The sequence below is a fragment of the Mastigoproctus giganteus genome, chromosome 7 (genome assembly GCF_048544385.1).
Source record: "Mastigoproctus giganteus isolate SK-2022 chromosome 7, ASM4854438v1, whole genome shotgun sequence".
NCBI classification, from domain to species: Eukaryota; Metazoa; Arthropoda; class Arachnida; order Uropygi; family Thelyphonidae; genus Mastigoproctus; species Mastigoproctus giganteus.
In genome coordinates, this window is record NC_143581.1 from 197,959,307 (window position 1) to 197,982,032 (window position 22,726).

Genomic DNA, 22,726 nt, shown 5'->3' on the forward strand with positions numbered 1-22,726 from the left:
ATTTTCTGGATTGAGGCCCTCCCCATTGAAATTTTGGACCCTTATCAGTCCAGGGCCTTGGTAGACTGCCAATAACAGTGTTGCATTGTTATTTTAAAGGATACCAATACTTGCATTGAAATAGTATTATGCAGGTATATCTCACCTAACAGTGGGACTAGGTTCCTCAGAAATGAGTCATTAAGCAAAATGTTGTTAAATGAATGGTGATTTCCACACATTCCATGTTATAATCGTAGATGCATTCCTTCAAAAAAGTTAAGGTAGTAAATTTTAAATATACTAGTTGTAGAGCATAATAGAGAAAGAAGAAGGCTTACCTATTTTTGCATAAATTACATAATAACTGCATAGCTATAATGAGTTGGCGTTACACTACAACACTCCCTTTGTATTGGAATGGACTAGTCTGTGATGCTGGTGAAGGCTGATAGGAATGACTGATATAAGATTGTAGTTTGCACATGTAGTGATCAGGTTTTGGGTGTTTGCAAGAAAAACTGTGTCAGCTTTGAGATTGTTCCAACTTTGAATGTGGGGGCAAAACATGCAGGTGCTAGTATTTTGACAACAGCCAACATGGTTTAAGTGCTCTCATTCTATGGTGTTACAAATCTACCGTGGCTGGCTCAATAGCAATTGAACAATCAGCCAAAGGTCACCCATAGGACAGCCACATGTGGGTGATGCCTGTGGTGAGCATTACACCTCTCAACTTGTAATACAGCAGCAATGCAGCACTGTGTGCTGGACATTAGCTAATATAGACTGTATATGGCAGTAGAGTGACATCACGGGCAGTGGCAGATCCAGAAAAAAAATGACGGGAGGGGCACCATCTTATGCCTTGTTTATGCCAAGGCACAAAATAATGCACAGAACAAAACAAATATGACACTCAAATATAATGTGACTGGTGGACACAGACACACAGCTAAAGTCTGAATTACTTTGAAGTAACCATTAAGCACGACCAAACTGTGTGACTCCTCGAACTAGAATGGCAATCACATAAGCATCAGTGTTTCCTAGTCAGTTTAAAATAGCTGAGCCACAATGCAAAAATAGATAAAATCCTGGTAACAATTAAAAAAAAAAAAAAAAAATTGTAGCTAAAGGGAATTATTTAAAACGATTGATGAATATTCCCCGAAAAACAATGGGGGGGGGCACATGCTCCAGTGCCCCTACCCTGAATCTGCCACTGATCACAGGTACCCATGGTCACTGCAAGACACAAGAAGCTGTATCTTGTGATCTAATGTTGGGCCGGTCAGCACTAACACTAGATTACCGATGTATAAATCTGTTGCCTGGTTTGATGAATCCCATTTCCAGGATGGACGGAAATGGATGATGGCCACATTCATATTTAGAAAAAGCAACAGGAGGTGATGGTTTGGGGATTGTTTTCATAGCATGCCCTGGGTCCTCTGATCACTGTTAATCAACATTTTGATGGGAATGCCTACCTTTCTATTGTTGCTGACGAAGTAGACCCCTTCACAATGAGCATATTCAGACAACTTTGACATCTATCAAGAAGACAACATGCATGCCACAAGGCCTGGCAGATTATTAACCAGTTTCTGGAACAGGATAATGAATTTGCCAATCTCCAATGGCCAACCAGCTCACTTGATCTCAACCCAATTGAGTACGACCTACTGGAAAAGGATTTGATACTACAACTATCCACCTGACAGTGTGCAAGCATTACTTGCACAAATTGTGCAACACCTTGTGGAGTACATGCCACCAAAAATGTACAGACTGTATTACAGGCAAAGGTAATCCCATGAGGTATTAGCTAGGTGTCGCTAATGGAAAGCTAACTCACTGTATATAATAATAAGAGAAGATTGAAATTCCAGGACCATTGGTTTATATATTGTGAGACCATTAGGCCTATAAATGTGGGAAAATGAAAATTGTAGAATACAGATGAACTTTTTTTTTTTTTTTTTTTAATCTTAGTCAGCCACAGAAAATGAAGCTTCTTCTGTTGTAAGCGTAAATAGTTTAGTGAGGTCATTTAAATGTATGCTTCTTCTGTTTGTACTATAGCTGGTAACATGCATATGCATTTTCTGATCATATTAATTCTACTGTTCCTTTGCATGTCTTCGGCTTTCTTAGTAAAGATAGCCACTGTAGCATATAAATGGGTGAAAGCTTCTGACTTGGCCTTGGTTGTTATTAATTTTTGGGGCTGCAGCATTAGCATTTCTTCAACCTTCTTGTATATTCTTTAGTATCCAGGTTCAAAGAGTTTTAGGTGGTCAGATTTTTGCTGTGTGATTTGAGTAAATTGCTTCTTGACATTATTAAAACTACCCTCTTTTGCTTGTCTGTTGGCTCTCAAAATCCCAGGTAACTAGGCCATTGGGATTTGTCAAGCTCCAGTCATATTTTGATAGCTTAACTTCCTTCCATGCTGCATCAACCTTTCTTGGTCCAGTAAATGAATCAAGTAAGCCACAAGTGAAAATAGCACATAGAATACTTTTTACTTACTAAATGATGCTTTGTTTTGACAAAAGATGTTATAGTGATAATTTATTTTTAATCAGCTTGGCAGACAGCCATTTGATGGTGCCCTTCTTAATATTTCTAGAAATTATTTTTAAAGCAGCATTATAATGAGGTGAGGAATGTCACAAACTGAATATAAAATAATTGCCATCTGTCTTTCACTTTATCATAGCAGTTAGTTGTTTTATTTTTTAATTAAGTATCTTTGCATGAGCCTATTCAATTGAAATACAATTGTTGTCCCTCCAAGGTAGACAGATATTAGTCAGATATTTTGCTTATTATCGATATCTCTGTTTCTAAGCCATTCAACAGATATAGTTAGGAATGGAATTTTTAAACAGTTAAGAAGAGAATTAATATTTTTGATTTTGTTTTAAACTTTTTAATTAAATTATACTTTGTTCTCATTTTGATATTCTCCTTTATATATTCAAAAAAATTCTGTTACTTCAAATGATTGTGTGGCAACTTGTTCTATTTATATCTACTGGATGTGCCGTATTTATTCTTTTTCATCATCATTGCTTGGGTTGTGTTCTTCGCAGTGAATTTATAACTATAGGAATGCTACATGGCCAGTGGGTACTGTAGTCCTTAATCTCTCTAGGAATACTAGGATATATCAGTAATATTTCCTCTTATTTATTATTTTATTACTATTTTTACTAGGCCAACAAAGTACCAATGGTGCCGCCAACACATCCAGGGTCTCCCTTACCTTTTGTCGTATATAACAGTGAAGCATTTCAGCCACCACCAGCACATATGGGTATTCCTCCCGTCCACATAGATCCTAAAACAGGTAATGTTCAGAGTATAAGATTAAAATTGTGCTAATTTTATTTGCTTCAGATAAACTTTGATGATAGATGTTGTTACATAAAGTATGATTTTGTGATATGAAATAGTGATTAGTTTTTGTTATTTTCATTTTTTATGTTCATATTTTTAAAGTCAGAGTTTTTGATAAAAGTGATTTGAAAATTTATTATTTTTTTGTGATTTGTTGTGATATTCTACTTTTGTGGTATATACTTAAAATACACCAATATAATTTAAAGAATTATATGGAAAATTTCAATTACTTTCTACAGTTTATTTGATTTATATTATATATATATATACACACACACACATTTTAAATCATATTTTATATACATATTTTTTGTAAAGTTCCTTTCATTATATCAGAAATATCAAATTCATTTATTAATTTTCTTTGTTTTATCAATAACCAGCATCAGTATTAATTTTTTTTTTAACATTTCACATGATTCTGCTGTATGGAAAAATATTCCTAATTAAAAGTTCAGTCATCAGTCAAATTTTAAATGTCTTATCTTGCTACTAAAATTGCTTACAATGAATACCAGTCTGCATTTTTAGCTTACATATCTCTAACTGACAAATCACATCTAGAAACATAATGAAATATTTCATCAATCACTTTTTTGCTTTGAATACATACATTTTTTAATCATTTTACTTTTTCCATCATCCAAAATAAAATAAAAAAAAAGGTCACAAAGTTCAAAAGTAAAAATTGTTCTTTTGTTATCGTAAAACAACAAACCAATATCCAAATGAGAAGGGAGTAACCAAGGTAGTCATAAACTTTTTAGATTCAATCTGTTTGTATCTGGTGAGCATACACATCTTTTGGTTTTACCCTGTAGTGGAGTGAGATTATGGCTCATTACCAGCCCTTTCCCAGACTCTGAAGCCATAAAACTGTCATAAACATAGGGACCACTGTCATACTGTGCACTTGTTAGTGGTGCACTAGCCTTCTTAAAATATGCATAGAATAATGCAAACAAAAGCATTGTATTGTTTCTGTTGTGTGATTTGATGGCTAGTTATGCTTGGGTGGCCTCTGGATCATCACCTTTCTAAAGTAGCAATGACTAGTAAAGCATGGAATGTCATTACCATTTTTAAATATTTAAATTAAAAAATAAGGCATTGTACTTGTGTTATTCAGTTCCAGATAACAGTTAAAAGTGAAACTGAATTCAGCTACCTGAATTTCTCTTATATCTATTAAATATATTAAAAGAAATATTTTATAGGTGTATTTATATACGAAAAAAAAAAAAAAAAAAAAAGAGGGGGGGGGAAACACAAGATGTGTGTCTATATATACTATATATATATATATATATAATAAATGCCAATGCTAGTAACATTAATGACCACAAGGAAAAGAGTAGATTAGCTACAGCTTAAAGATAAGCGCCAGCATAGGCAAAATGGAGTTACGAACGAGGCATCGGGGGACCTAATCATGTATATTCATAACTAATCATGTATCAATATTATCAATATCCATCATCAGATATCATTTTAATTTTATTAATTGCATATTTGCTTCTCTTCCCCATTTTGGAGTATTTTTGAAAAACTTTTTCCCGCCTTTATCTGATGTAGGCTGCCATTATTTTTATTTTAAAGGTTACTACATTTTCGGCTATCTTCCTTTTTGGCCTGTGGCTTTCCGGATGTTTTGTGCTACCATCATCTGTATTTTTATAATATATATATATATATATATATATATATATATTTGAATAACGTTTAAAACAGTTGGAAACTGAATAAAACATGATAAAAATAAAATAAAAAGGTACAGCAAACATCAGAGGTAGCAAAAAGCATATTCCTCTACATGATGCTTGAAATATAACTATACAAATAAATTAGAATGAGAGTTAAAAATAAAATATTGCCAGCAGTGTGGCAAGACAAGAGCAAAAATAGTCGAAATTAAACTTAAGAATCAAACCAAACAGGGAGGGAAGAGAGGGGTAACAAGAGTAGAAATATTGCAGCAGAAAATCTCTAAGATAATTTGGAACTCTAATTATAAGAATAATAAATAATAATTCATTAAATTTGAAAGCCAATTAAAATAGAAATTTAATGGCACCCCCTGTGATGGGCACCAGGTCCAAATTTATTTGAAATATCACCAACAAAGATCTAGACCACTACAGTAAAATAAAACAAAAATAAACAAAATAGACTGACCATTATGCCCCATCTCAACAGAGGACCACAAGGTCAATAATGGTCAGGGAATCGCTGCATTTCGATCGCTAGACAAATCACCAGAGATCGGGTGGTGGACTGATCTTTCGATCAACTCGCCTTTGTGGCGATTTGTTATTATTAGCTACGTGGTGCAAGGAAGCCTGAGGCTTATGCTGCACCAGCCAAAAAAAATAAAAAAAAATCCCGAATTACCCTAAGAGAGAGAGAGAGAGAGAGAGTTAAAAGTCGAAGGGAATCACCAAGAAGAGAAAAATGATGATATCCAGCTCAGGATCCTGGGTGTGCCAAGCCCATACTCACCAGTGTGAGCCCCTGGGGATGTTTGTCAATAATTAATTGCATTGCAGTGACGTAACTGCCTCGCTCTCTTTTCCCATTGGCTCGAATAAATATCACTAGGAGGAAAACTTTTTAATGTGTAGAAAAATATCTCAACCTCACTCTGAAGACCTCTTTTAAGAAATAACTGCAACATTTAATTTTATTATTACATACTTGCTAACTACTAAAAAGGTTTAGGGCTTGAAAGCCTCAGACTAAGGAAAAATTTATTAAACAAACAAGTTAGTGCAAAGCATCATTTTAATTCATAGTAAATCAAAAACTAAAGTAAGTGAAATAATATAGGTTTTGTTACATGTCATATTGTGAATGTCTTCACAATGAGTTATTATTAGCCATATGATGCAAGGAAGCATGAGGGTTTTGCTGCACCAGGCAAAAAAAAAAAATTGATCTTCGTATCTATATATAGACATGCAGATAAAAAAAAATGATCTGTGTGTCTATATATATATATATATAGACACGTTACTCTGAGAGAATACAGTTGCACCTTTCTTTAATGAATTTCCATATAGCAAATTTTTCTATTTTGCGAATTTTTTTAATTTCCCCTTGGTCATTACATTGAAAATAGTTTCCTTATAACAGAATTTCCATATAACGAACTGATTCTGAGAGATTTGAGTACACATTGTTCGTACCTCTGACCTTTAGAGGTGCGAACAATGTGTACGCACCTCTGACCTTTAGAAAATAGAGCTGATGCTGTAGAAAGCACAAATTAAGAGCTAAAAGGATTAATAATTAATCCCTTTAGCTCTTTAAAATTAATCTCTAAAAGCTAAAGGGATTACTTATTAAGAGCATGAATTAAGAGCTAAAAGATTCCACAATTTAGTGGTACCCATAAAACGTGTACAGTTGCCTCTATTGTACTGAGAAGTCACGCTGGTCAACAATATGTGTGTCCACAGCTATTGGCAAAGATTAAGGCATATTCCTGACACGGACATTGTCTCTGGTCAACCTCTTTTCTACTGTAAGCACCCTTTTAGAGAATTAAGAGAGAGTGATTTTTCTTTATCCTGGAAATTCATCTCTTGTTTTGCAGAAATGAGTCATCCATACTTTTGGAATTTGGAGTGAGTGGGTGAAATAAGAGTTTTTTTTTTTTTTTTTTTTTTGCTAATGCTATATAAGCTTGCTTTCTTGCATCATATGCCTTTTCTAATGCTAATTTCATCTGTCTCTGTTTATGTGATAGGTACAAGTGCTCCCTAAATCAGTTTTGTTTTAGTTGCAGTGCAAGTAAGCTTCAATGTCTAAGAGGAAATCCTTGAGTGTAGTAGAAGAAGTGGAAGTGCATAATAGAGTAGATTTGGACGTTAAAAAAAATAAGAAAAAGAAACAAAACACTTTAAAATTTGGTATCACTACCAGTAGTGTGTCAAACATTCTGTAAAACCCTGTTTCGATTCTCAAACTGTTTGAGAAAATGAGACCCAGCCAGAGAAGTGTGCAAAATTATGCTTGTAAAAAGATGTAGATGAAGCTGTTTTTAAGTAGGTGAAGTTGATTTGAGACCAAAACATGCAAATATCAGGGCCATTAATAAAGAAAAGTCTATAGAGTATGCATCTTTTCTGCAGCATAAAACATTCCATGCCAGTTCTAGTTGGTTGGACATATTTAAAAATCACCATGGCTTACTCAAAAAAGTTATTTCTGGTGTAGGGGAGTTGTAATCGAAGAAGTTGTAATATATCCCCAATTCACAAAGGGGGATCGAAGGGTGACACGAGTAATTACAGACCAGTTAGTTTAACTTCTGTTCCGGGTAAAATAGTGGAGTCACTGGTTAAAGATGCATTGCAGGATCATCTAGACAAGACTGCAGCAATAATTCAGACACAGCATGGGTTTGTTAAGGGAAAGTCTTATCTGATAAATTTGATAGGATATTATGATGTGGTTACAAAGGAACTGGATGCAAAAAATAATTTTGATATCATATATTTAGATTTCAGGAAAGCTTTTGACACTGTTGTGCATGGGATACTACTGTACAAATTGGAGCAGAATGGTATTAAGGGTAAGTTGCTACAATGGATAACAGGCTGGTTGAGTGGGAGAAAGACAGAAGTGGTAATCAGTGGACACTGCTCTTCATGGACTAATGTTATTAGTGGAGTATCCCAGGGTTCAGTGTTGGGCCCACTGTTGTTTTGTATATTTATCAATGATATTGATGAAAGTATATCAGGTTTAATGTCGAAGTTTTCAGATGATACAAAGGTTGGCAGGGTTGTTAATGGCAGTGTGCTACTGCAATAGGATCTAGAAAAATTCAGCAGATGGGCTGAGAAGTGGCAACTGAAGTTTAACATTGACAAATGCAAAGTACTGCATGTGGGTAGAAGTAACCCCAGAGGAATGTACCAACTGTGTGGTACTACACTTAAGGTGATAGAAAATGAAAAAGACCTGGGAGCAGTCAGATATGAAGTTTTCTGAGCAATGCAGACAGGCTGTCAGAGCAGGTCATGGGGTTTTTGTCAGTGATATACAGGAATTTTGCTAGCAGGGAAAAGGAGGTGATTACCCCTTTGAATAAGGCAATGGTCAGCCCATGCCTTGAGTACTGTGTACAGGTCTGGAGGTCTCATTTTAGGAAGGATGTTGATTTGCTTGAGCGTGACAGAGAAGGGCAGCAAGATTGGTGAGGGGAATAAAGGGTCCTCTTACCAAGAGAGGCTTAAGTTCTGCAAATTGCAGTGGCTGGAGACTAGGCACCTGAAAGGTGATCTGATTGAGGTGTATACGGCCTTGAATGGGTTGAGCATGCTGAATTATGATGGGATTCTTCCGCTTGCTCAGATTATGAACCTAAGGGGGTATAAATTCAAATTTAGGAAAGACAGCTGTAAAATAGATGTGCAGAACTTTACCTTTAGCCAGCGGGTGCTTAATTGCTGGAACTAACTTCCATCTGTCGTTGTGGAAGTTGATAGCTTAAATAAATTCAAGGAAGAACTGGACAAACTTTTAGAGGGAATGGTTGTGTGATTTTTTTTTTTTTTTTTTTTTTTTTTTTGGCTGATGCTACATAAACTCATATGCTTGCTTTCTTGCATCACATGCCTCTATTACTATTACTAAGACTATTGGAAAGAAATAGTTTTGAAAAAAATTATTGAGGACCATGAGCCGAGCCCAAAGACATGTTCGATGTTGAACGAAACAGGTCTATTTTTTAAATGTTTGCCAAACAAGACACTGACTTTTAAAGGTGATAAATGGTTTAGGTGGCAAAAATAGTAAGGAGAGAATGACAGTCTTGGTAGGTGCAAATATGGCTGGTAAGAAAAACTGAAGCTTTTGGCAATAGACAAAAGTAAACAACCCTGATGTTTCAAAGGAGTGAAGTTTTTAGAGTTGGACTACAACTACAACAAACAATCTTGGATGACAAGTGAAATTTTTGAAGTGGATTTTCAATTTTGATAGAAAGATGATGAAAAAAATAAAAACAAGAAAAATTGCATTCTTGCCTTCTCTTTGTTTCCACTTCTGTGATCACAAGGCATGAATTCCTTTAAATATGCTCATATTGTCCGAGCAGTTATCACTTGTATCTTCTTTTATTCCCAGGCGCAGCTTTCTCAGAAAGTTAACTGGTCCTTGATTAATCATGTCCTAAACATGTCTGACTTTAACTTCTTCAGCTCTTGGTGATATATGTTAATTCTCTGATACTCCATTTAACATCATTATTTGCCATTCATAAATTCATCCAAACTTCATGGATCCATTCCATATACCCATTTCAGTACACATGGCCAATCATATACAGAAAAATTCTTTTGGTATTTTTAGTTTCATTAACTTAGCCAACCATCTTTATGTTGATTCTGTACAAAACAGCTTTAACTCCTCATCTTCGTGTCGTGGATTAATGCCCTCCACAGGTAATGCTCAAAAGGTTAGCTCATATTGTGGGTGGATGACACTGAATTTTCCCCAAGCAAATTTCACAATGATTATATCTTCAGACCTCACCTCCTTCCATTAATTTTCTAGAAGAAAACCAAAAAGCATATTGAGTTTCTTCAGTCTATTCATTCAAATAAATAATTACTGCAGTCACTTCATACAAATAAATTTCAGTGCACTATGCATGAAAGAACTAGCGTAATTTTATTCAGACATCAAAGGGAATATTTGATACCATAATTTGTATATATATTTCTGTCTATCTGAAACCATTGTGGCTAAGCAGCAACATGGTTTTATTTCTAGAAAATCAGTATCTCCCAATCTCATTTTTAGAACTAGCAGTTTGTGTCTGATGTTTTGAATAGGGGGTAAACAAGTGGAATATATTGATATCTGCAGTGTCTCTAATCAGGTTCTCCACAACAATCTTATCAAAATACTCAAGGTCTATAGAATTCAGTAACTTCTGCATCAGTGGCTTTGAAACTTATCTCAGTCAGCAAGTACACTCTGTCGTCATCAATGAAATGAATTTGGGAACTCCACTTGATGGGGAGAATGGTTTTGAATGCATCTAATATTTTTATTACTGACTTTCTAGTGACATCTCAGGTCACATATTCAGCAGGAAATATATGCAGATGATGTCAAAATCTGTGCTAAGATTTCCAGACTTTAATGATGAACTCCAACTCCAACATACTGTCAGTAAACTCACTTGGATCATTCTCCATTAGGTTATCCATCAATTCCCAAACAGCTCACTGTAGCCAAGTGGTCAATGCAAGGGTACAGAAGTGCCTGCACTTCGATCAACCGTGGTTCAAGCTGCATGACTACTAAATATGGTAAAATGTTCTTGTATTCTTTTTACCTTGTGAACTCCTGGCATAATGTGGTTGTCCCAGAGTATAAACAGAAAATTTATTATTATTTCCTTCTTATCCTTTATATGAAGTACCAAACCAGAACATCATTGCATAAATTCATTATCAATTTAGAAATGTATTATGTGATAAATAACCATGGTACCCTATTCTCCATTAATAGGCACTTTGATGAACATATTTATCACATAATAAGTAAATTGATTCAAATTGATTAGTTTTCACCTTCAGGTTTAAAAATCAGTTTTTCAATCCTTGGGTATAATGCAGTTATACATAAATAGTATAGGGAGATACATTTTTATAAACTGGAAGGTGTCCAGCACAACGTTTTGAGATATCTGGCTTCCAGGAAACTTTCTATATCACTACATAAGTTATTACAAATCTCTCTGTGCTTTCTTCAAACTTAAACCACCTTGTATCAGAAGAATTGTATCCAACAGAGTATTTATATCGGAAATACTCTCTAGAATGTGTACTCTCCAGACATCCTACAACATGTCCATTTCTGTGCCTCTCTTATGAGTGGGAGGCATCACTCTACATTCCACATATTGCCATTGAAGTGTGATGAAAGAAATTTAGAGAAATCATCAAGATTTAATCCACTGAATAAACTTGCTTCTGTTGCCAATAGATAAACCATATTCTTTTTCAACACCTGTTGAAGAGTATCCTAAAACATTGATAAAATTATAGTACTTACTTTTTTTTACAATGGGAAAAAAAAAAGTTTATTCATTGCACTGCATTCCATATTATGGATTTTTGAAAGCAGCATCTTCTAAATGACATTTTATGCTTGGTCAGACAATTTTAGCTCCTCCATACTAGCTAAGCTCAATTGAAAAGTGTGTAAACTTTTAGATATATGAAATACACCAAGAGAATATTCTACAAATCTGCTTGAGGCAATTTCCACTCTTTTTTTTTTTTTTTTTTCTTTTTTTTTTTTCCATTTTTTGCAAACACTCTGTCCGTGTGAAAATTTAGAACCTGTCAAGCCTAAACAAATTGGTGAGCCAAACCTAAATTCTCCTAGAGTTTGAAAAGGAAATCCACTGGAACCATTTCTCCAGGTGCTACAAGGCTTAAGTGAACAAAAGGAAGTATTTCAGTAAAATTAACTGAATATGAAAAGAAAGAAGAAGAAGAAATTGAGAGAATCTAGGACTGAAAATAATCTGTGTAATGTAAGATAATAGCCCTAAAAACCATGAAAGACTGCACTATAAATAATCATTAAGTAATTGAGCTGCCTGGAAAAGCTCAGAACTAAAATTAAATCCCAAACAATACAACTTACATGATCTGCATAATGCAAAATATGATCTTTAAAACCAAGTAGAACTATAGCATCAGCCAAGAGAAAAAAAAACACCGTTCCCATTTCACCCATCCGTTCACTCCAAATAAAGTATCACCCAGTACCAACAGCAAAACCTCAAACACTAATAGCACCAATCTGTAAAAAGCCAAATATTAATTAAATGCAAAAACAGTATGAGATGTGCTAAATAAAATCTAAAGAAAAGAAAATGAGGAGGCCTTCTAAAAGAGGGCCATAGGCAAAGCCCAAGGATGAAATATATAATAAAAATTTGATGGGCTGATAAATGCAGGGATTTCATTCGTTTGTATTGCTTTATATAGGTAAATCTTGGTGAAAAGGAATTGCTAAAAAACAAGCACTTTTTTCTGTTTTTAGGTGTAAAGATAGAATAATTCATATAGTATATAATTGAAGGAAATTACATTAATAGAACAGTGCATAGTAAGTATCTCAAATGCAGTGCCTGATTGTATTTTTTTGGTAGTTTACTGCAGTAGTAGCAACAACGATTGCTTACCAACTGATAGAGGCAGCTGTAGCCGGGTGGTCAATTGTGAGGATGCATCACTACACGTGCCTTGAATGATCTGAGTTCAAGCTCGTGACTGCTAAATACAGTGCTGTTTCTTACATCCTCTCTACCTTTTGAACACCTGACCATGTGGTCGTCTCAGATTATAAACAGAAAATTTATTTTTTTTTATAAATGAGGTGTTCCAATGGTTTTCTGTGACATGATGTCTTAAAAACGGATTCACTGATGCTACGTTCAGTCTTATGTGGGAATGGTTTGGGGTATGGGTTTTTTTCACACTCTGGCCAAGTTAGATTCTGATGAGGGTTGTTGGACAAAAAAAAATCGTTTTCAATCTAGTAATCCAGGTTAATATTAAGATTACTGGATGAAAAACAGCAATCCAGGTTTTTCATTCAGCTAGATGAAAATCCATCTGATGCTTATATTAGCATTAGTAGAGGCACATGATGCAAGAAAGCAAGCTTATGCAGCATCAGCCAAAAAAAAAAAAAGAAAACTCTCCCATTTCACAACTCCGTTGTTTCCAAATACCTGCCCAGCTCAGCCTTAAATTTATTTAGGCTATCAACTTCCACAACAAAGGATGGAAGTCTGTTCACACCAGCCAACTATCTGCTGGCTAAAGGCAAACTTCTGCACAACTATCCTACATCTGTCTTTCCTCAATTTGAATTTATGCCCTCTCAGGTGATTATTCTGAGCAAGAGAAAGAATCCCATCAGTATAGAGCATGCTCAACCATTCAAGACTTTATACACCTCAATCAGATCACCTCGCAGGTGCCTAGTCTCCAGACACTGTAATTTGCAAAACTTAAGCCTTTCTTCGTAAGAGCAACCCTTCGTTCAGTTCACTAACCTTGTTGCCCTTCTCTGTACTCGTTCCAGCAGCTCTACATCCTTCTTAAAATTAGGCCTCCAGACCTGTATACGGTACTCAAGGTGTGGCCTGACCATTGCCTTATACAAGGGAATAATCACCTCCTTATCCCTGCTAGCTAGAAAAATTTCTGTATATCATTGACAAGACACCATGAGCTACTCTTGCAGACCATCTGCACTGTTCAGAAAATTTCATATCTGCCTGCACAATTACCCTCAAGTCCTTTTTGTTCTCTACCACTGTCAGTGTAGTACCACAGAGTTGATACAGTACTCTGGGGTTACTGCTTCCCATATGTAGTACTTTACATTTGTCAATGTTAAACTTCATTTGCCACCTCTCAGCCCATCTGTTCAACTTTTCTAGATCCTGTCGCAGCAGCGTACTGTCATTAGTGTCCATAACAACCCTGCCAACCTTCATATCGTCTGCAAACTTGGACATTAAGCTTGATATACCATCATCAGTATCATTTATAAATACAGAAAACAACAATGGACCCAACACTGAACCCTGAGGGGTGCGTAGCACACGCTTCTTGATAAGACCAGGGTTCGAGCCCATGACCACCAAATACGAAGGATGCAGAAAGGTCAGGGAATGGCCACCGCATATTCCCGGAGCAATATGGCCATAGTTGCTAATGCTCCCAAAAAAAAAAAAAAAAAACAAATAACAAACAAACATGAACCCTGAGGGATTCCACTAATAACATTAGTCTACGATGAGCAGTGACCATTGATTACCACTTTCTGTCTTCTCCCACTGAACCATCCATTTATCTATAGCAGAAATTTGCCTCCAATGCCACACTGCTCCAATTTGTTCAGCAGTCTTCCATGTGCAACAGTATCAAAAGCCTTTCTAAGATCCAAATATATGATATCAAAGTCATTCCCTGCATCCAGTTCCTTTGTGACCAATCATAGTATCCAATCAAATTGGTCAGGCAAGACTTTCCCTTAACAAAACCATGCTGTGTCCAAGCTATAACTGAAGTCTTGTCTAGATGATACTGCAGTGCTTCTTTTACCAGTGCGTCCATTACTTTTCCAGGAACAGAAGTTAAACTAACAGATCTATAATTACTTGTGTCGCCCTCTGATCCTCCTTTGTGAATTGGTGTCACATTTGCACATCTTCAGTCCATGGGTACCTCCCCTGAGTCCAAAGAAGCTCTCATAATTAGGGCTAAGGGTTTGCTTACTTCCTTTGCTGCCTCCTTTAATATAACCGGATAGATCCCATCCACCCCGGGTGCCTTTTTTATGTTTACCTTCAACAATTTCTCCTCCACTTTCCTCTCAGTTATTACAAAATCATCTGGCTCACTGCCAGAGTTCAATTCACCTCTGGCATTCCACTCCCTAAGTAACTCCTGATGCGTGAATGTAGATGCAAAATACTCATTTAGTTTGTTAGCCACCTGAGCAGGATCATCAACAGTTGAACCATAAATATCCAGTGGACCAATCTGATTCATCCCTTTCCTTCTAGAGTTTACATAGGTAAAGAACTCTTTGCTGTTTTTCTTTGCATCCTTTGCCAAATATTTCTCATAATCTGCCCTTGTCTGCGAAATCTCCTTTGTGACTTGGTTACAGACCAGCTTATATCTATCATAGGCTTCCCTGTCATCCATTAATTTATATGTATCCCCATGCATTTTTCTTCTCTGCCATATGTCTCATTAGTTCATCTGACAACCATTTAGGCCTAAACCTTGAACAATATTTCTTAGTTGGTATGTAAAGCCTAGTAGCTTCCAAGATTAAATCTTTGAATGCTTCCCATTTTGAATTTGCTATTGGTAACATCATTAGTTGGTCCCACCATATAGAATTTAAATACTGTCTCAGAGCACCGTAGTCGCCTTTATGAAGCAAAAACCCTTCCTTTTACCCCTGATGGTAGTTACCTCTTTGAGTAAATTCCACTTCAGCACATTGTGATCACTGCCACCTAGTGGTTCCTTTATCTGCAGATTCTTAATGCATGAAAATCACTACTGATAATCAGATCAAGAGTATTACTCCCTCTACTTGCCTCCCAAACATGCTGATGTAGAAAACAATGATCCAATAAATCCACAAAAGCCTTGATAGTGTGCGAGTGACCAACCCACAAATTCCAGTCAATATCTGGGAAATTAAAATCCCCCATTATAAGACTCTGATTTACCAGCCCACTCCATTTCTCTGTACAGTTTCTTATTATATTCATCAGAGGCATTAGGCCTATAACACACTGCTGCTCTCAGTTTTGATCTCCCAGTGCTTATGTCACAGCAAACTGACCCGACACTGCACTGTCCAGTGACATCGACTGGCTGCACTTCCTTGGATTTTATGTGTTTCTTAGCTAATAGCATAACCCCTCCTCCCTTCCTATGCTGTCTATCTTTTCTGTACACATTGTACTCCCCAAATTCCAGTTCTGCATTCCTTATATCTGTGCGACACCAAGTCTCTGATATACCAACAATACCTGCCTTTGATGTTTTGAGCAATACCTCAAATTCATCAAATTCATTTACCAAACTCCTAGCATTGGTGTACACGCAAGTATACATGCACCTGTTCCTATTCTTAGCTACCCTAACACAACCCATGTGTTTACTTGTAGCACAATGATTCCCAGCAGTCTCTGAAATACCCTGCATCTTGTTTTCCAGGCTGCTGTTCATTCCAATAGAAGAAGTGCAAAAATCACCTCTGCCAGTTGCTACTGTTAATATATTAGTCCTTGTATCCCCCCAAGCTAGCAGTTTTCCTACCCACCTAACACTGCCTCGATAGCATCAGCAAATATTCTTGCACCCTTTTTTATTTAAGTGTATCCCATCCCTGTAGGAGCAATCTCTCCTGTTTACAAGTACAGACCAGGCTGAAAAAAATTTTACTCCTTGAGCCTGCACAATCCTTCCAGGGCCGAATTGATCGAAAATGCACTCATCATATACTCCCTCCTATCCTGTCTGGGCAGAATTGCAGACACTTTCAAATTCAACCCCAATTCGCAGCTTTTTTTCAACAGTGACCTGTACTTGTTAAGTAATTCCACCGGTCTCCTACTCTTTATGCATCAAGTGGCAGCATATGTGTGAAAGAAATATGGTTATAAAACCAAAATATTCATGTCCAATTTCTCTTAACACGGATGTAATGTGTTCACATAATGGTTCACATAATGCTAGCTCTGCATAAAAGATATGCAAATATATTAATATGATAGTTAATTCATTTTAATTCATATTTTGTAATAATATTTTTTAGGTATTCCAAGGTCTCCAATGTATCCCCTTGCAGCTCCTGGCCAGTATCCTCATCCTATGTTTTCACCAGACTTCACACAACAGTTGCAATGGTAATATTTCTCTTTCTTCTTCTTTGTTTCCTTATTTAAAGAATGTGTTTTAGTTTCTGAAAATTCTTTTTATTTCAATAATATTGAAATAATATATATTAAATAATATTTCAATAATGTTCATGCATAAAGAGCTATTTAAATTGAATTCTCTTCAGTCACTTGTTATTATATTTTTTATTATTATGTAACACATTACAGGTTACCTCAAGAAAATATATAACAGCAAATGATAATAGCAATTGACATTTGATAATGGAAAGGAAAAATATTGATAACAACCATGTAGTTTTTTTTTTTTTTCTGAAGCTTTGAAGTAGTACTGCATTTATTAATAACAAAATGAGGATCACCAAGTGGTGTAATGAGTGATGCAGTAAAATTGTGTAGAAAGTTATGTAATTTAATGAGTAAAGAGGGATACAGAAGTTGTAGATATATGCAATACAGTACTTTACCATGTTACCATACTGCCTTGTAAGGTACCTCCTTTCTTTAAAAAAAATAATAGAGATGTGCTTCATTTTCATTTTAAAAGACTGAAGTAGCATGATGATGTCATTGTCATTCATTGCAGCTGATTGTAAGATGTCGAAGTGACAAAGTGGAATTTTGAAAGTAACATGTTCACAGGATTAAATTGTGGGGTAGATAATGAAAATACAGTAATAAACTGTAAGACAGAGAAAACAGGTGAGAGCATCAAGCATAGAATGAATTAGTTGCAATTGAAACAACTGCTGTAATCAGTTTTGATGTTTCTGACATTTTCCCATTTCACTATATCCCACAGTATTCCAAACAATTGGAAAACTGTAGCATATAATAAACATTTCTTTTTCATTAATTATTAAGAACATAGTTAAAAACTGCAAACAGAGAATCCATGAACCTTCATGTAATCCATGAAACCCATCTCACATTTTGTAACTATAAATTTTGATGGATAATTAATAAATCCCAATGCATTGAATAGATTAAATGAAAGTAGTGAGAGCATTTATTCAATAATGCAAAAATTAAGGAAAGCAGTTGGGGAAAACCAAGTGATTGCTACACATTGGTAATACAATGCACACATACACTGTCGGCATAGACACTTACAGTTATTGTAACTTGTTGGACCTGATTAAGAACTACCTTTTTATCATTATAACTACCCTACTATTTATTGTATTTGTGTTTAAATTCCTTATAAATATTTTATTTATTGGAGATTATATATGTTTTGCATTTATAAGTACAGTATATACCGATAAGCCAAAACATTGACCTACCTAATATGATGATAGTCCTCCACGTGCAGCCAAAACAGCTTATACCCGGTGAGGCATGGATACTACAAGATTTCTAAATGTGTCTTGTGGTATCTGGTACAAACACATAACCAGCATATCCTTAACTCCTGTAAGGTCCATGGTTGAGACGCCGCAGATCAGAGTTGCTTTTCCAACACAAACCACAGATGCTCAATGGGATTGATTGATTTTTAGCAGGGTTCAATGTACTGTGTGTTGTGACACATTACTTCCGTCACCAGCATTCTAATTATGAGCGAGTTGCGCCACAGTCACCTTTCTGTTGCCATGTACCATCCTGGAGAGCCTTCGCTCACCTCGAGCCTCAAAGAGCCATGGCTGTCCAACACCTCGCCGGCAGTTCATGGGTTTTCCCTCCTTGGACCACTTTCAGTAGGTACTAACCACGGCTGACCGTGAGCATTCCACCAGCCATGCTGTTCGGATATGCTCTGACCCAGTTGTCTGGGCATTACAATTTGTCCTTTGTCAAACTCGCTTAAGTCTGTTGCCTTTCCTATCTGATGAACAAGAGTAACACTGATTAACAGAGCTCAGTATCGGGTGTTTTTTTATACTGTGTCCCAACCCGCTCTCACGCCATAGTTCACCTGCAGTTGCTTCGATTTGCATAACAACTCACTGGTCATGATGTTTTGGCTCATTGTAAAGCAAATTGTAAATCACAAAATATAAGACTTTATGACTATTGCTGTGATTAATAATAAAAAAATAAATAAAAAAAAAAAACTTGTATTGATGATCAGTATCATTAAAAAAGTTTTTTATTAATGTTTAACAAAGGCAACTATTCAAAGATCTAAAATTTAAGTTCTAATACCATTGCTTTGTATTTTTAAAACTTGCTAGAGCATGAGCACTCGTCACAGATTCTAAAATGAACCATACTGGGATGAACACCAGTATGGTTGATTTTAGTTCATATCATGCTGATTCATTATATGGTTCATTTTAGTTCATGTCATACTGGAATGAGCCAACTCAAGGAGTCAGAGGGATTTTCCATCATCTTTAAAAGTCTTTGAACAAAAATATATTGAATTTCTTTGTGTTTGGAATGCTATCAGAGATGCAACAACCTACAAAAACTATCTTTTATCATTATTTCTCTAATAAATTTTTATTAACACAGCTTTTTCTTTCATTAAGTTCTTACTGACACAGTCAGTGTTGATTAAAACTAGTGTGAGATAATATCTGCACCATACATAAATCATATTTTAACTTTCTGTCAAAAAAATCTGAAGCATACTGATAACAGTACACAAAAAAAAAAAAAAAACAAACAGACAATGATGTGGCCTAGTTTTCAAATTATAGATTTTTTTTAAACTAGGAAAAGAATTTATAACCACTTTGTTTTTTTGAAGTAATTTAGTACAGTATAATAAAACAATACTTACAACACTTCTGAAGCATGGGAAATTTTAATCATCTAGTAGCATTTAAGCCTGTTGGTTCTGTGAAATTCTAGTAGCATTTGCACACACAGAAATTTTTATATATGCAGCTAGTGTTTCTTTAGTTGGTGCTCTCCACATGCATTATGATTTAAACTTTCAGTTCTTTAACCATATATGAATTATTTCTGTATACATTAAAAAGTCCTCATAGGAAAGAATCATACAGAATCAAATCTGGAAAGTACAGTGGCTATCCAGCTAAAAAGTCCATGATCAATTTGAGAATACTCTAATAAAAAAACATTTATTAATAAAATCAACAATCGTGTTTATCATGTGATATTTCCATATTCTGTTATAAAAATTATTATTTCATGTTTCTTGAAGATTTAGAATAAAGTGATTTAAAAAAAAAATTTGCTTCCCATTCACCTCACCATCCTCTCTAATAGTTTATCTAGTTCTTCTTTAAATTTATTCAAACTACCCACATCTACAACATCAGATAGTTTTTTCCCAACAATCAACCACACTGTAGCTGAAGGCAAATTTCTGCATGTCCAACCTGCAACCACCTTTCCCTAATTTGAATTTGTGCCCACTGGTGTGTAGCCTGAGCAAGAGGAAGAATTTCATCAGCATTGAGCTTACTCAATCCATTCAAGGCCTTAAATACATCAATCTCATTTCCTTGCAGGTGCCTAGTGTCCACACACTGTAGTTTGCAAAACTGAAGCCTTTCCTGTAAGAGCACCCTTCTATTCCCCCCTCACCAATCTTGTTGCATTTCTCTGTGCCCATTCCAATAGATCCACATTCTTCCAAAAATGACACTTCCAGACCTGTATGCATTACTCAAGATGTGGCCTAACCTTTGCCTTGTAAAATGGGATAATTGCCTCCTTATCCCTGCTGGAAAAATTCTTGTTTATTGACAGAACCCTGTGAATTGTTCTGGTAACCTATCTGCACTACTCAGAGAACTTCCCATTGAGCTGTACAATTACCCTAGGTCTTTTTCATCTTCCACTGCCCTGAGTGTGGTACCACACAGTAAGATGTATTAATCTAGAATTACCTTCCCATATGAAGTACCTTTATCAGTATTAAGTTCCAATTTCCACTTCTCAGCCCTTCTATGATGTCAAAATTATTTTTTGCATTCAGTTCCTTTGTCACTGTGTCACAGTATCTAATCAGATTGTCAGATAAGACCACCCCTTAGCAAATGCATGCTATGACTGCAGTATAACTGCTTTCTGTCTAAATGGTTCTGCATTACTTCTTTAACAGATGACTCCATTATTTTCCCTGGAACAGAAGTCAAGTTAACATATCTGCAATTACTCATTTCTTCCTTTGCTCCCCCTTTGTGAATTGGGGATACATTTGCACATCACTGGTCCATGGGGACAAACTCCCCATGAATCTAGGGATACTTTTATAATCATGGATAAAGATTTGCTTACCTCTTTTGTTGCTCCTTTAATATAACTGGATAGATCTCATCTACACCAGGTGCCTTTTTTGTTTAACTTCAAAAGTTTTCTTCCACTTTCCTCTCAGTTATCACAAAATCTCTCAGCTCCCTGCCAGAATTTGACTCACCTCTGGCATCTCCTTCCCTAAAAAATTCCTTGTGTGTGTGAATGTAGCCTACAAAATATCTATTCAGTTTATCAGAAATCTGAGCAGGATCATCAGCGGTTAATCCAGTCATATTGTTCAACTTCTGTTCTGAGGAAATTAATGGAGACACCGGTCAAAGAAGCACTGCAGGATCATCTAGAGAGAAGACTTCAGTTATAGTTCAGACACAGCATTGGGTTTGTTAAGGGGAAGTCTTGTCTGACCAATTTGATTGGTTACTATGATGTCGTCACAAAGGAACTGGACCCAAAGAATAATTTTGAAATCATATACTTGGATCTTAGGTAGGCTTTTGATACTGTTGCACCTGGAAAAGTGCTGTACAAATTGGAGCAGTGTGGCACTGGGGGCAAATTGCTGCTATGGATAAAGGGATGGTTGAGTGGGGAAGACAGAGAGTGGTAATCAATGGAAACTGCTCTTCGTGGACTAATGTTATTAGTGGAGTTCCACAGGGTTCAGTGTTGGGTCCATTGTTGTTTTCTGTATTTATTAATGATATTGATGAAGGTATATTAGGCTTAATGTCTAAATTTGCAGACAATACGAAGTTTGGCAGGGTTGTTGATGACAGTACGCTACTGCAACAGGATCCAGAAAAGTTGAGCAGATGGGCTGAGAGGTGGCGACTGAAGTTTAACATTCACAAATGTAAAGTACTGCATATGGGTAGCAGTAACCCTAGAGTAATTTATCAACTGTGTAGTACTGCACTCAGGGTGGTAGAGAATGAAACGAACCTGGGAATAATTGTGCAGCTAGATATGAAGTTTTCTGAGCAGTGCAGATGGGCTGCAAGAGTGGCTCATGGTGTCTTGTCAATGATATACAAGAATTTTTCTAGCAGGGATAAGAAGGTGATTATCCCCTTGTATAAGGCAATGGTCAGGCCACACCTTGAGTACTGTATACAGGTCTGGAGGCCTCATTTTACAAAGGATGTAGTGCTGCTGGAACAAGTACAGAGAAGGACAACATGACTGGTGAATGGAATAAAGGATTACTCTTACAAAGAAAGGCTTAAGTTATGCACATTACAGTGTCTGGAGACTAGGCACCTGCGAGGTGATCTGATTGAGGTGTATAAGGCCTTGAATGGTTTGAGCAAGCTCAGTGCTGATGGGATTCTTCTTCTTGCCCAGATTAATCGCCTGAGGGGACATAAATTCAAATTGAGGAAAGACAGTTGTAGAATAGATGTGTGGAAATTTGCCTTTACCCAGTGGGTGGTTGATTTCTTGAATCAACTTCCATCTGTCGTAGAAGTGGACACCTTAAATAAATTCAAAGCATGACTAGACAAATATTTGGAGCGAACAGATGGGTGAAATGGTTTTTTTTTGGCTGATGCTGTATAAGCTTGCTTCCATGCATTATATGCCTCTGCTAATATCTAGGCGACCACTGTAGTTCAATCCCTTCCTTCTGTTGTATACACAGTTAAAGAAGTATTTTCTGCTTTTCTTTGCATT

The 22,726-nt window shown here is 36.0% G+C and overlaps 1 protein-coding gene across 3 annotated transcripts in view; it reads left to right on the forward strand.

The window, feature by feature from the left end:
- The window catches only part of LOC150083534 (protein pangolin, isoforms A/H/I/S-like), a 395,173-nt gene that overhangs the window by 315,382 nt on the left and 57,065 nt on the right, over positions 1-22,726 (forward strand). For all 3 annotated transcript variants that reach the window (XM_090378062.1, XM_090378063.1, XM_090378064.1), the window contains 2 exons: positions 3,208-3,340; positions 16,792-16,882. In XM_090378062.1, coding sequence (XP_090234188.1) covers positions 3,208-3,340; positions 16,792-16,882 — 224 coding nt within the window. The remainder of the gene's footprint in view (positions 1-3,207; positions 3,341-16,791; positions 16,883-22,726) is intronic.